At 52.8% G+C, this 12,542-nt stretch overlaps 7 protein-coding genes across 7 annotated transcripts; 4 read left to right on the top strand and 3 right to left on the bottom strand.

Annotated features, from left to right (window-relative positions):
- Positions 1 to 26: 26 nt before the first annotated feature.
- On the top strand, positions 27 to 764 carry TAD2 (tRNA(adenine34) deaminase; the record flags this gene model as incomplete). The annotated part of the gene is made up of 1 exon (NM_208830.1): positions 27 to 764. The coding sequence occupies one exon, from the start codon at positions 27 to 29 to the stop codon at positions 762 to 764; it is 738 nt and encodes a 245-aa protein (NP_983477.1).
- A 78-nt stretch (positions 765 to 842) lies between these two features.
- On the bottom strand, positions 843 to 2,075 carry SNX4 (Snx4p; the record flags this gene model as incomplete). The annotated part of the gene is made up of 1 exon (NM_208829.1): positions 843 to 2,075. The coding sequence occupies one exon, from the start codon at positions 2,073 to 2,075 to the stop codon at positions 843 to 845; it is 1,233 nt and encodes a 410-aa protein (NP_983476.1).
- Positions 2,076 to 2,633: 558 nt separating this feature from the next.
- DAP2 (dipeptidyl aminopeptidase) lies at positions 2,634 to 5,252 on the top strand (the record flags this gene model as incomplete). The annotated part of the gene is made up of 1 exon (NM_208828.2): positions 2,634 to 5,252. The coding sequence occupies one exon, from the start codon at positions 2,634 to 2,636 to the stop codon at positions 5,250 to 5,252; it is 2,619 nt and encodes an 872-aa protein (NP_983475.2).
- Positions 5,253 to 5,559: 307 nt separating this feature from the next.
- On the top strand, positions 5,560 to 8,532 carry RPN1 (proteasome regulatory particle base subunit RPN1; the record flags this gene model as incomplete). The annotated part of the gene is made up of 1 exon (NM_208827.1): positions 5,560 to 8,532. The coding sequence occupies one exon, from the start codon at positions 5,560 to 5,562 to the stop codon at positions 8,530 to 8,532; it is 2,973 nt and encodes a 990-aa protein (NP_983474.1).
- A 143-nt stretch (positions 8,533 to 8,675) lies between these two features.
- VMA16 (H(+)-transporting V0 sector ATPase subunit c'') lies at positions 8,676 to 9,311 on the bottom strand (the record flags this gene model as incomplete). Its single annotated transcript, NM_208826.1, has 1 exon — positions 8,676 to 9,311. One exon carries the CDS (start codon positions 9,309 to 9,311, stop codon positions 8,676 to 8,678), a length of 636 nt encoding a protein of 211 aa, NP_983473.1.
- A 276-nt stretch (positions 9,312 to 9,587) lies between these two features.
- On the bottom strand, positions 9,588 to 10,664 carry THR1 (homoserine kinase; the record flags this gene model as incomplete). The annotated part of the gene is made up of 1 exon (NM_208825.2): positions 9,588 to 10,664. The coding sequence occupies one exon, from the start codon at positions 10,662 to 10,664 to the stop codon at positions 9,588 to 9,590; it is 1,077 nt and encodes a 358-aa protein (NP_983472.2).
- A 375-nt stretch (positions 10,665 to 11,039) lies between these two features.
- On the top strand, positions 11,040 to 12,515 carry MAS2 (mitochondrial-processing protease subunit alpha; the record flags this gene model as incomplete). The annotated part of the gene is made up of 1 exon (NM_208824.1): positions 11,040 to 12,515. One exon carries the CDS (start codon positions 11,040 to 11,042, stop codon positions 12,513 to 12,515), a length of 1,476 nt encoding a protein of 491 aa, NP_983471.1.
- Positions 12,516 to 12,542: the final 27 nt, after the last annotated feature.

The raw sequence follows: 12,542 nt of genomic DNA, 5'->3' as shown, positions 1-12,542 counted from the left end.
CTCACCGTCGAATAATTGCGAGGTCCATGGGCTCGATGACACAACATATGCGCACGGCCATCAGGCTGGCCCGTTATGCACTGGACCACGGCGAAACGCCCGTTGCATGTGTCTTCGTGCACACGCCCAGCGATCAGATCATCGCTTATGGTATGAACGACACCAATCGGTCGCTGACTGGCATCGCACACGCCGAATTTGGTGCGATTGCGCAGGTGCAAGAGCTCTTTGGCGAGCAGGACGCATCGATTTTCAAGGAGGTGACGGTGTACGTGACCGTCGAGCCCTGCGTGATGTGCGCCTCGGCGCTGAAGCAGCTGGGCATCGGGCGCGTGATATTCGGCTGCGGAAACGAGCGTTTCGGGGGGAATGGCTCGATCCTGGCGGTGCAGCGCGACACCAGCACCGCGCCGCAGAACCGGCACCTTGCCATTCCTGGCGTTCTGCGGCGGGAGGCCATCATGCTGTTGCGCTACTTCTACGTGCGGGAGAACGAAAGAGCGCCCAAGCCGCGCGCCAAGGCCGCGCGCAAGCTGGACAGGGAGACGTTCCCGCCGCTTCAGTGGTCGCAGTATCTGAGCGAAGCCGAGTTCGTGGGCGTCTTCGGCGCAGACCTGGTTTCCCGCTTCCACGCCGATGCGGACGTCCACGCTGACGTGGACTGGGCGCTGATAGACGGCGACCACGACAACATCATCGAAGAGCTGGAAACGCAGCGGCGTGCGTTCCACCTACATCAACATAAGAAATTGAAACCTAGCTAATGATTAATGTAATGAGGATAGAAAAGACGTATATGCAAGCTCAAATAGTCCATAGCAGCGGTACATGCACGGAACCAGCTACAGGCTCTCTTCTATCTTGGACCATGTATTGACCATCTTCTGGTAGAACTCGATGTGGTGGTCGGCCAACGTGGTGAGGGAGCGCTTCAGCTCGCGTGTTTTTATTTGCTCGAAGATCTCCACCTCCTTGAGCGCCTCCTTTTCGAAGGCGTCGGCCACCTTCTTGGCGTTCTCAACCTCTGTCGTCAGCGCCTGGACCTTCGACTCCAGCTTGGAAATCTTTTCCCTCCTAGCGGCCTCCTGGTTGATCCCCGTGAACTCCTCGAGCTTGCTCTTAAAGAAGTTGCTTCCGGACCCATACCCCGAAATAAGGTTGTTCTTCTCGTTGATCGATCGCGTGAGGTAGTCGCTGAGCTCTTCGTAGTCGATCTGTTTCTGGTCCTTCAGCTTGATCAGCTGTTTCATCGAGTCGATGTAGTCCTCCATGTCTCGCAAGTCGATGATGTATTCGTAGTCGATGTAGCGACTCAGGTCGCGCAGGCTGTATGACAGCTGCGCCATCCCCTCGTTGAACGTCTTGATTTTCGTCCCCAGATTCCCCACCTCGCTGTTCCTGTCGTCGCCGGTCGTGACCAGCTCCTGTAGCTCGCGCAGACTCAGCCCCAGCTTGCCGTAGTCCTCAGCGATGGCCTCCTGTTTCTTCACCACCCGGTGGAACAGCTTGTCGATCTTCGACACGTTGTGGTCCAGCTTGCCGCTCTTCTCCTTGATCTCCACAAACTCGTCGCTCTGGCTGTGCACGGACTTGAATGCGTTCATGATCGTCTCCGTCAGCTCCTCCTTGTTGCTCAGGTTGCCGACCGTCTCCGCAAGGCTCTTTTGGTACGCATCCCAGTCGGAGCTGACCAGAAACGTATGCAGGATCTTCGACTGCGACAGCACAGGGTGCTGCGCCAGCCGCTGCAGGAAGTTCTGCAGGCTGTGGCACCGCTTCTGCGTGAACGACTGGCTGAACCGGTCCAGGTAGTTGAGCACTTTTTTGTCCGGTAGCGGTGGCACGATACATGCAGGGTAGTCATTTGCCAGAATCTGGTACAGAAGCACAAAGTCGCTGTAGCGCCGGTGCACTACCGTTATGTCGTCCTCGCCGCTGCGCTTATCGCCCTCCGTCGCAGGCTTCGACGATATTTGGTATGTTACGTACGACCCAGAAGAGCTCTTGTCCCCTCGTTGCTTCTGCGGGTCAGACACGATGATGAACCATTGGTCTCCAAGCTTAATCTCAGACATCCTGTGCCACTTGCCAAGTCCCAGATACCCTTGCACTCTCGATACTGCCTCGAGATCTGCCTAGGGTGAAGCTCCGGGAAGCATAGTCTTCATACAGGGGTCGTTAGATATCCGGATTTCGTACAATGTGACGTAACAAAGACCGCCAGCTGCCAGCTCGTCCCAGCGAAGGGCAACCGATGCACCGGAGAGGGGCATTGGCGGCTCCCCGGGGCCTTCCCGCGCGCCCGCCAGTGGCCCGGCAGGCGCGCGGACGGACAGGCATGGGAAGGGCGGCCAGAGACCGGGTGGCACGAGGTGTGTGGGTGCATAGGCTTGCCCGGAATCGCAGCGGAGGCGGTCAGACGCAGCGTCGCTATCTGTATCTCTGGCGCGTCGCCCGAGCGCGTGCGTGCGCGGCTGCCGCACGAAGGTGGCCGATGCGTGTTCCATGTCGGATGTCATTGGTCGTGGCTGGCTGGCGCGGCGGGTCACGGGGGCTCCGTGCGTCGCGGAAAGCACGACAGAAGCCCGAAGGAACGGCGCGGTAGTCGCGGCGCGGCAGTGACACTCCGATAGATGGTCCCAAGCCCAGCTTTTGTCGACGGGCCGGCGGGCTGTTTTAAATGCCGCTTCTGTGAAAGCAGCCGACGGTATCAAGAACCTGCAATCCGTTCGCTACAGCACAACAGGCTGACAATGGCAGCACAGCAGTATAGGTACAGCGACCACAGCATGTCGTCGACTTTAAAACTGCCAGAGGAGGACTACGACGAGCTAGAGGACGAGTGCAAAAGGCAGAACCGGCAGTTGGCGCTGAATTTCACGCGGATTGGACTAGTGGTGGTTGCGCTTGTGTGGGGCACCTTTCTTCTACTTAACTCCATACCCGTGCTTGAGGAGTCCAGTCGCGCACAGCCGACCACGAGCTCCCGGGCCACGCGCAGCGGCAAGTTGAAGGTGGACTTTGAGGCTGTCCGCGGTCAGAAGTTCAAGCCGCGGTTCCAGCAGCTACAGTGGACGCACGGCTTGTCGTCTGTACACGACGACAAGGGCCTTTTTGTGAAGAAGGAGGACGACGTGTATTCGCTCAAGTCTGTGTTCGATGAGAACTACACGCGCGAGCTCTTCCGGGGGAATACGTTCGAGCACGAGGGCGTGGGCTATGTGGTGGAGGGGTTCGTCGCCGCGCCGGATCTCTCGTACGGGCTTGTGCGCACAAATAGCACGAAGAACTGGAGGCACTCGACCTTTGCGACGTACTTTGTGTACTCAATCGAGAAACGGGACTTCCATCCCGTGGGCCAGAAACTTGCGGTGGCCGAGTGGTCGCCGGACTCGCAGCGCATCGCGTACGTGAAGGACAACGACTTGTACTTGCATTCGGTTGCAGATGGGAAAGTGTCGCGGGTGACGTCTGACGGCAGCGCCACTATATTCAACGGTCGGAGCGACTGGGTCTATGAGGAGGAGGTCCTCAGCAGCGGTGTCGCGCTATGGTGGTCACCCACGGGCAAATACGTCGCGTATTTCAAGATCAACGAGGAGCAGGTGCATGAGTTTCCAATTGCATACTATCTCCAGGAGGCGGATGCTTTGTATCCCGAGGTGCGCAAGATAAAGTACCCAAAAAGCGGCACGCCCAACCCAATTGTCACCCTCAATATCTTTGACGTAGCTGCCGAGAAGAACTCCGTGGTGAACTTTGGCGATAATGCAACGCTAATTACAGAGGTGGTCTGGGTAGGCGAGAACCAGGTGCTAGCCAAGTACATGGATCGCTCCGCACAGGTATTGACTGTTGCGCTAGTTAGTACCGACGAAAATAAGCCGTTCACCACTCCACGTGTCGAGTCTACGAATGGCGGATGGTGGGATGTTGGGCAGACGGTCATGTATGTCCCGCGGAATGATACAAATGACAGGGCGAACGATGGCTACATTGACGTTGTCTCGGTCAACGGATATAATCATTTGGCATATTACTCTCCACCGAGCGCATCCACACCAACGATATTGACTTCTGGCGCGTGGGAGGTTGTTGGCGGGCCTGTAGCCTTTGACCTAGATACTAATGATGTGTTTTTTATTGCTACGAGGAAGTCATCAAACGAGAGGCACTTGTATTACGTCAATCTTTTCCAACCGAACGATGTTCAAGAAGTCACTGATACGTCCAAGGAAGGGGTCTACGATGTGTCGTTTTCGGAGGGCAGTAGGTTCCTACTATTGACCTATCGCGGGCCTGGTGTGCCATACCAAAAACTCGTCGATTTGAAGTCCTTGGGCTCCGACAGCGACTCCAATGGCAACGTCTTCGGAGAAACGCTATACTACCTCGAAGAAAACAACGCGCTAAAGGAAAACTTAAAGGAGTACTCCTTTAACTACCCGAAATTCCAGGAACTCAACCTAGGCGACGACAGTGAGGGCCAGAAGGTGATTGCCAATTCTTATGAAATCCTTCCTCCCGATTTCGACTCGAACTTGCGGAACCACTATCCTGTGTTTTTCTTCGCATATGGCGGCCCAGGCTCGCAGTTGGTGAAAAAAGAATTCGCGGTCAGCTTCTTGCAGGTGGTTGCTGCGCAGCTCGATGCCATCGTCGTGGTGGTAGATGGGCGTGGCACCGGCTTCAAGGGCAAGCCATTCCGCGCCGTGGTCACGGGCGACTTGGGCCACTACGAGGCAGAGGACCAAATTGCGGCGGCGAAGCTCTACTCCGAGAAGTACTACGTTAACAAAGAGCGCATTTCGCTATTCGGCTGGTCCTACGGCGGCTATCTCACGCTAAAAACCTTGGAGCGCGATGCAGGCCGCTACTTCAAGTACGGAATCGCGGTCGCCCCCGTAACCGACTGGCGCCTATACGACTCCGTATACACTGAGCGCTACATGTCCGAACCGCTATCCAATCCTCGCGGTTATGCCGATGCCAAAGTGCACAATGTCTCCGCCTTGGCTAAGGTGCCCCGGTTCCTCCTAATGCACGGCACAGGTGACGATAATGTCCATTTCCAGCACACCTTGGTCCTCCTAGACCAGCTAAACCTTGCCGGCGTAGAGAACTACGATCTACTTGTATTCCCCGACTCCAGGCACTCCATAGACATCCACAACGCCAACGTCATCGTTTACGATAAGATATTAAACTGGGCAAACCAGGCATATAGCGGAGCCTTTGTTGATCCTAAGTGATCCCTCACAAGACATTAAGAAGTTATCTAATACGTGCAGTGATCCTAAATATGAATATCTAAGTGCTCATATGTTCAACTTGCTCTGGGGTAGTCATTAGGACTCTTCCACCCAGACTGGCCAGATAATTATGGTCGGGTAACGTGTTTCGTACATAGGTATATGTTGCTGTAGCTGGAACTGGACCGCTCTCGGTGGCAAATGAATATTATTACTAAAGGGCAAAGCCGTAAGCTTCAGTTCAGTACCTCGAAGAGACTCTGCAGCTATACTGTTCGCCATATCACACATTGAATTCAATTGAAGTATGGTGGACGATATTAGGAACAACGAGGACAAACAAATCGGTTCGGCAAGCGGTCTGCAAACACCCTCGGCCAAGAAAGGGAAGACCAAGGACCAAAAGCAGGAGGAAGAACTATCTGAGGATGACTTAAGGCTGAAGGCAGACCTGGAGACACTTGTACAGAGGCTATTGGAGTCAGACGCGTCGCTCTGCGAACAGAGCCTGGCGCAGCTGAAGGAGTTTATCAAGAACTCGACCAGTTCTATGACGGCCGTTCCCGCGCCACTCAAGTTTCTGCGCCCTTCATACCCGGACCTGTGTGCAGTGTACGACAAGTGGGTGGATCCGAAGCTGAAGTCGCTGCTTGCCGACGTGCTGTCCGTGTTGAGCATGACGTACTCGGATGAGGGCAAGCATGACTCTCTGCGGTTCCGTCTGCTATCGAACGAGAAGGACATCGAGAGCTGGGGGCACGAGTACATCCGCCACTTGGCGCTGGAGGTGGGCGATGTCTACAACGAGCAGGTTGAGAACGAGTCGGATGAAACATACGACCAAGAATCAAAGCGTGCTATCTCTGACGCAGAGTTCCCAAAGGATGTTCTAGTTCAGCTGGCGTTAGATATTGTGCCCTACTTCTTGAAGCACAATGGCGAGGCCGATGCTGTTGATTTGCTCCTTGAAGTTGAATCTATCGATAAGTTACCACAGTTCATTGACGAGAATACCTTCCAGCGGGTCTGCCAGTATATGGTATCGTGTGTCCCACTGTTACCTCCCCCAGAGGATGTTACCTTCTTGCAGACGGCATTTTCTTTGTATCTATCAGAGAACCAGCTTACTGAGGCGCTGGCCCTCGCAATCAGACTAGGCGAGGAATCTCTCATTCGCTCCGTCTTTGACGCGACCACTGATCCAGTCATGCACAAGCAACTAGCTTATATTTTGGCGGCTCAAAAGTCATCTTTTGAGTATTCAGCGGTTCAAGATATCATCGGAAGTACGAAGTTGAGCGAGCACTTTTTGTACCTGGCCAAGGAGCTAAACTTGACTGTTCCCAAGTTTCCGGAGGATATATACAAAAGTCACTTGGACAACTCGGTCAGAAGTGCGTTTGCAAGCTCTGGGCTAGACTCTGCTCAGCAGAACCTGGCTGCCTCATTTGTGAACGGGTGGCTAAACCTAGGTTACTGTGCGGATAAAATGTGCCTCGACGACGATAACTGGGTGTACAAAACCAAGGGCGATGGTATGACGTCTACCGTGGCAAGCATTGGCTCTATTTACCAGTGGAATCTGGATGGGCTCCAGCATTTAGACAAGTACTTGTATGCGGATGATGTTGAAGTGAAAGCCGGCGCGCTGCTAGGTATTGGTGTATCTGCATGCGGGGTTCATGACGGAGACGTTGAACCAGCCTTGCTGTTATTACAAGATTATGTCACCAACCCAAATGCTAAATTGAGCAGCGCTGCAATTTTGGGCTTGGGTATTGCATTTGCAGGAAGCAGAAATGATGAGCTTCTAAGTTTGTTGCTGCCGATAGCCGCTGATACGTCGTTGTCGATTGAGACTTCTGCTATGGCGTCGTTGGCCTTGGCGCACGCCTTTGTTGGAACATGTAATGGTGATATTACCACCTCTATCATGGACAATCTTCTAGAAAGGTCTTCAATTGAATTGAAAACTGAGTGGACTAGGTTTTTGACATTGGCTCTCGGTATACTATACATGGGACAGGGTGATCAAGTTGAGGATGTGCTAGAGACCATATCTGCCATAGAACACCCAATCACTTCGGCTATTGAGGTTTTGGTAAACGTCTGCGCATACACTGGCACAGGGGACGTTCTGTTAATCCAAGACCTGTTGTATCGTCTAACTCCGAAGAAGGAGGAAGAGGAGGAGGACGATGACGAGAATGAAGACGGTGAAAACGATGAGGACGGAGATGATGCTGAAGGCGAAAGAGATGGCAGCGGTCAAAATATACCCGAGGACATTGATTCCCTTGTTCAGGAAGTCATGAATACCGCTAGCACCACCGAAGACTCAGCAATTTCTAACGAAGAGTCGACATCAACTTCAAAAAAGGCAGATGAGGATAAAATGGATGTGGACAACTCCAAGGAAGAAGATGCTAAAAATGGCGACCAAGGAAAGCACGAGTCCAAGGATGATGAAAGTAGTGAAAAGTCCATGGCACACATTGACGAACTAACTTACTCTGTCCTTGGTATTGCTATGGTTGCAATGGGCGAAGATATTGGCAAGGAGATGTCTCTCCGTCATTTTGGCCATTTGATGCACTATGGTAACCAGCATATCCGTCGTGTCGTTCCGCTAGCTATGGGGTTAGTTAGCGTTTCAGACCCGCAGATGAAGGTGTTCGACACGCTATCACGGTTTTCCCATGACCCTGACTTAGACGTTTCGATTAACTCCATTTTTGCAATGGGCTTGTGCGGATGCGGTACTAATAATGCGAGATTGGCTCAACTGCTGAGACAACTAGCCAGCTACTACTCTAAAGAACAAAACACTTTGTTTGTGACTAGACTGGCACAAGGTCTTGTACACCTAGGGAAAGGTACAATGACTTTAGACGTCTTCAATGATGCCCAGGTTCTCAACAAGGTAACGTTGGCATCCCTTTTGACAGTTTTGATTGGTTTAACGAGCCCAACGTTTATGCTAAAACATCACCAGTTGTTTTACTACCTAAACAGTGGTATCAGACCAAAGTTCATTCTAACTCTAAACGAGGAGGGAGAACCTATAAAGGTAAATGTGCGGGTCGGCCAAGCCGTCGATACAGTCGGTCAGGCCGGTAAGCCAAAGACCATTACCGGTTGGATTACCCAGTCTACTCCCGTTTTACTAAACCATGGCGAGCGGGCCGAACTTGAGACAAACGAATATATCAGCTATGCTAGTAGAATTGAGGGTGTGGTGATCCTGAAGAAGAACCCCAACTACAAGGAGGAGGAGTAGGAGCTGTGACAAGCGTATCAAATAATTGTATATTACATCAAATAATTAACGGAGTAGACAGACTGAAACGCGTACTCTCTTGAGATACAGCTATAGAACGCTTACTTATTTATCTGTGCAAGATCATTGCGCTATGCTAAAGCTTATTGGAATTCGACTGTTTTGCCCGCCATCAATAGGCCCACGATCAAACCCAACAACCCTAAGACCGACCCAAAAATCTCAATCACCAATATCTTCACAAACAAGGCCGAGTTTGCAGCATCCGAAACGGCTGCAGTAGCACCGGTTATGCCGACTGCAATACCACAGATCATGTTGGAGACACCGACTGTAATCCCAGCCCAGAACAAGGAGTACCCCGTATACAAGTTCGACTTCGAAAATAGGGTCTCTGGTGTTGCGACGGTGAGTTTCGAGGAGAACACAATCGCCATGATCAATCCATAAATGGCGACCACCTCGCAGAAAATGATGGAGATTAAGTTCTTTGTTGTGATGCGTGGTGCGCGAACGCCAGCCCCGATAATCGACGCACCAGTAATAAAAATCCCCCATGCAGCTCCAACCACTGACAGGCCTATGCACAATGAGATACCTAGGTTGGCCCACATATAGGGCGACGTGCGGCTCAAGAATTTTCCGATGTTAATGTCTTCACCATGGTTCGTTAGGAGCTTGTAAAGCCCGTAGCTTCCAACTATCAGCGTAAGGAAGCTATAAATGTATATTTTGGCGTACCCATATAAAGATGGCTTTTTGTAGCCTTTAGATGACATTTTGAGCTTACAGTACCCTCTATTCCCGCTGCTATTGGCCTGCAAGCAATTGTGTCCCCCTATGTAAGTGGTACCGAGGATCTCAAGGAAATGCCAGGCCCAAGAAACCTTCTTCACCAAGTCCGGGTAACCAGCTATATATAGGCATCCAACGCCTAACCAGCGGTTCGAGCTATTAAAGAAGCTAGTAAGCTAGCACGGTCTACACAACCTGTCAGATTCTCTATATGTATTCAGTTGGCTGTTCAGCAGCATGCCATGTGGAGCCTCCCATCATTAGGCTTCGACGGCAGAACCCTGCTCAGCGATGTCCAAGAGCTTCCAGGTGCACGTCACGTTCCACTTGGAGAAGCGCGCGACAATCTCTCCCGCAATATCCTCGAAGTTTCCCGTAGCCAAAGCCAGGATGGTTGGACCCGCTCCCGACAAGCAGATGCCCAGCAGGCCCGGGTGGGTGGTGGGCGTCACGCTACTCAAGATCTCGGACAAACCAGGAATGAGAGTCTTGCGGTAGGGCTGGTGGACCCTGTCCTGCATAGCAGGGTAGATCAATTCCGGGTTCGGCGGATTCTGCGACAACGCAGTCGTCAGCACGGCCAGACGCTGCAGGTTGAAAACAAGGTCCTTCGTGGTGTATGCCTGGGGAAGAACCTCTCTAGAGGTTGCCGTCGACAGCTCAAAGTTTGGAATAACAACGAGGCACTTGACTGCAGGGTTCCAGTTGTACTTGACATGCTGGCCAATGTTGAACGGTGGCTCCGGCGGCGACATGCCGGTGTCCTCGCCGCCGCTCGCACGCGGGCCCGGCAGAACCTCAGCAAGAGGAATTTCGCGCCGCTCTAGTTCGGCAGGCGTCAGGTCGCGCAGGAACGAGCCGCAGAAGCCACCCATCAGGGCAGCCGTGATGTTGTCCGGGTGCCGCTCGATCATTAGACAAAAGTCGAGCACACGTTGCTTAGAGAACCCCAGCTGCCCAATCTCGTTCCCGAGAAGCGCGCCGGCCACGACGGCAGCCCCGGAAGACCCCAGCCCGCGGCCCAGCGGGATTGGGTTATGCACCACGATCTGCGTGCCAGCAGGAAAGCTGCGGATGTTGTTGCAGCGCAGCAGGTAAAGCGCTGTGCGGGTAATTAGGTTTTCGTCCGAGCGCAGCGGCACAGATGCGTACCCTTCGCTGTCCTCCGTGTACTCCAGGTGGCAATTGTTGGGGTCTGCGTTGGTCAGTTGCGCCTGCTCCGAGTTAATGCTGACAGACAGCTCCAGGAACAGCCCCAGCCCGATGCCCAGCACGTCGTAGCCCGGCCCAATATTGGCCGACGATGCTGGAACCTTTATCTTAAACTTGCGCTGCATCTTCCACTGCGACAGAGACGTCCTGAACTTAATGGTCTTGGTTGTAGTGTATGAAGATTCATGTGTCAGAATTGAAAAATACGATGCCAGCGTCAGCTGCTAAACGGCCAAAACATAGTGCCAAAAAGAACGATACAGATGAAATATATATAATGACGGTGTAATTGAAGGGCCAGGGGTTAACTCAGAGACTACATAGCCGGCCAGGATGCTTTTCTGAGACCCACTTTAAGTAACCGTTGGGTTCTGTCGTCATCGAGGCTCGAGAGATGAAAATTTTCGGATTTCTATGTGCACTGTAAGACAGCCGTCTACAGTACTAATCCATCAATCGTGACATTGGAAACGCAGCCTCTTGCACAGGTGACATCCGTAATGCTTCGTTGTTTAAGCGGCAAACTGCCCTCGCGCATAATCAAATGTAGAGGGTACTCTACGGAGGCCATGGCGGAGAATTTCGAGCTTTCGACGCTGCCTAATGGGCTCAAAGTTGCTACGTCGAACGTTGTGGGCCACTTTTCTGCACTGGGCATGTACGCTGGAGTTGGAACGCGGCATGAGGTGAAGAACCTGCGAGGGTGCACGAACATTATCGACCGGCTGGCCTTCAAGTCCACAGAGAACATGTCTGCGGTGCAGATGGCGGAGGCGCTAGAACGGCTGGGGGGGAACTACCAGTGCACGTCTGGGCGGGAGTACATGATGTACCATGCGTCGGTCTTCAACCGGGATGTGGAGAAAATGCTCAGCCTGATGGCAGACACGGTGCGTCGCCCGCAGATCTCGGAGCAGGAGGTCGAAGAGCAGAAGAGCGCGGCCCTCTACGACGCCAAGGGCGTCCGCCACAATCACGAGATGCTACTGCCCGAGATGCTCCACGAGGTGGCCTACCGGGGCGAGGCTTTGGGGGTGCCCATGGCGACAGCGGAGGAAGCGATTCGCGGGGTGAGCAGGTACCACCTGAGGGACTACAGGAACAAGTTTTACAACCCCCAGAACTTTGTCGCTGCTTTTATTGGCGTACCACACGAGGAGGCTGTAGCGATGGCTTCGAGGCAGTTTGGTGATATGGAGAATAAGTATCCTCCACATGCCACACAGCCAGCGCGCTATATTGGTGGTATGGCCAACTCGCTAGAGCGTAACAATAACCCCAGCCTTCCAGAAATGTATCACATGCAGATTGCATTTGAGAGTTTGCCGATTGACCATCCTGACATCTACACGTTAGCGACGTTGCAAACGCTACTCGGTGGCGGCGGCTCATTCAGCGCCGGTGGACCTGGTAAGGGCATGTACTCTCGCTTGTACACCAACGTGCTGAACAAGTACCACTTTGTGGACAACTGCATGGCATTCCATCATTCTTATTCAGACTCTGGCTTATTCGGTATTTCGATATCTGTTTATCCGAACGCGGCACGGTACATGGCCCCCATTATTGCTGAGGAACTTATCTCACTTCTACCAGGTGGAAAATATAAGTTGACAGAAGAGGAGGTAGATAGAGCCAAGAATCAATTAAAGTCATCCCTACTAATGAACCTAGAGTCGAGGCTCGTTGAATTGGAGGATCTGGGGAGACAGATTCTGTTACGTGGGAATAAGATTCCGGTCGCGCAGATGATATCCAAGATCTCTGAAGTCACACCCGAAGACTGTATGCGCGTCGCTGAGCTTGTGCTGACTGGCAGCGTGGAAAATAGTTTGAGTGGTACTGGTGCCCCTACGATTATCACGCAAGGTAGTGAGTCTGCATTTGGCGATTCTTTACACGTGCTTAAGCACTACGGCTTGGGTCGCTATGATCGCATTACTCAAGGTACCGGCTCATTCGGTTGGTCCGCTTGAGGAATTCATGCTCTCAAGGCCTGGGTT

The sequence above is a fragment of the Eremothecium gossypii genome, chromosome III, assembly GCF_000091025.4.
Source record: "Eremothecium gossypii ATCC 10895 chromosome III, complete sequence".
NCBI lineage: Eukaryota > Fungi > Ascomycota > Saccharomycetes > Saccharomycetales > Saccharomycetaceae > Eremothecium > Eremothecium gossypii.
Note: the sequence above shows the minus strand (reverse complement) of the source record. Positions and strands in the feature narration are given on the sequence as shown.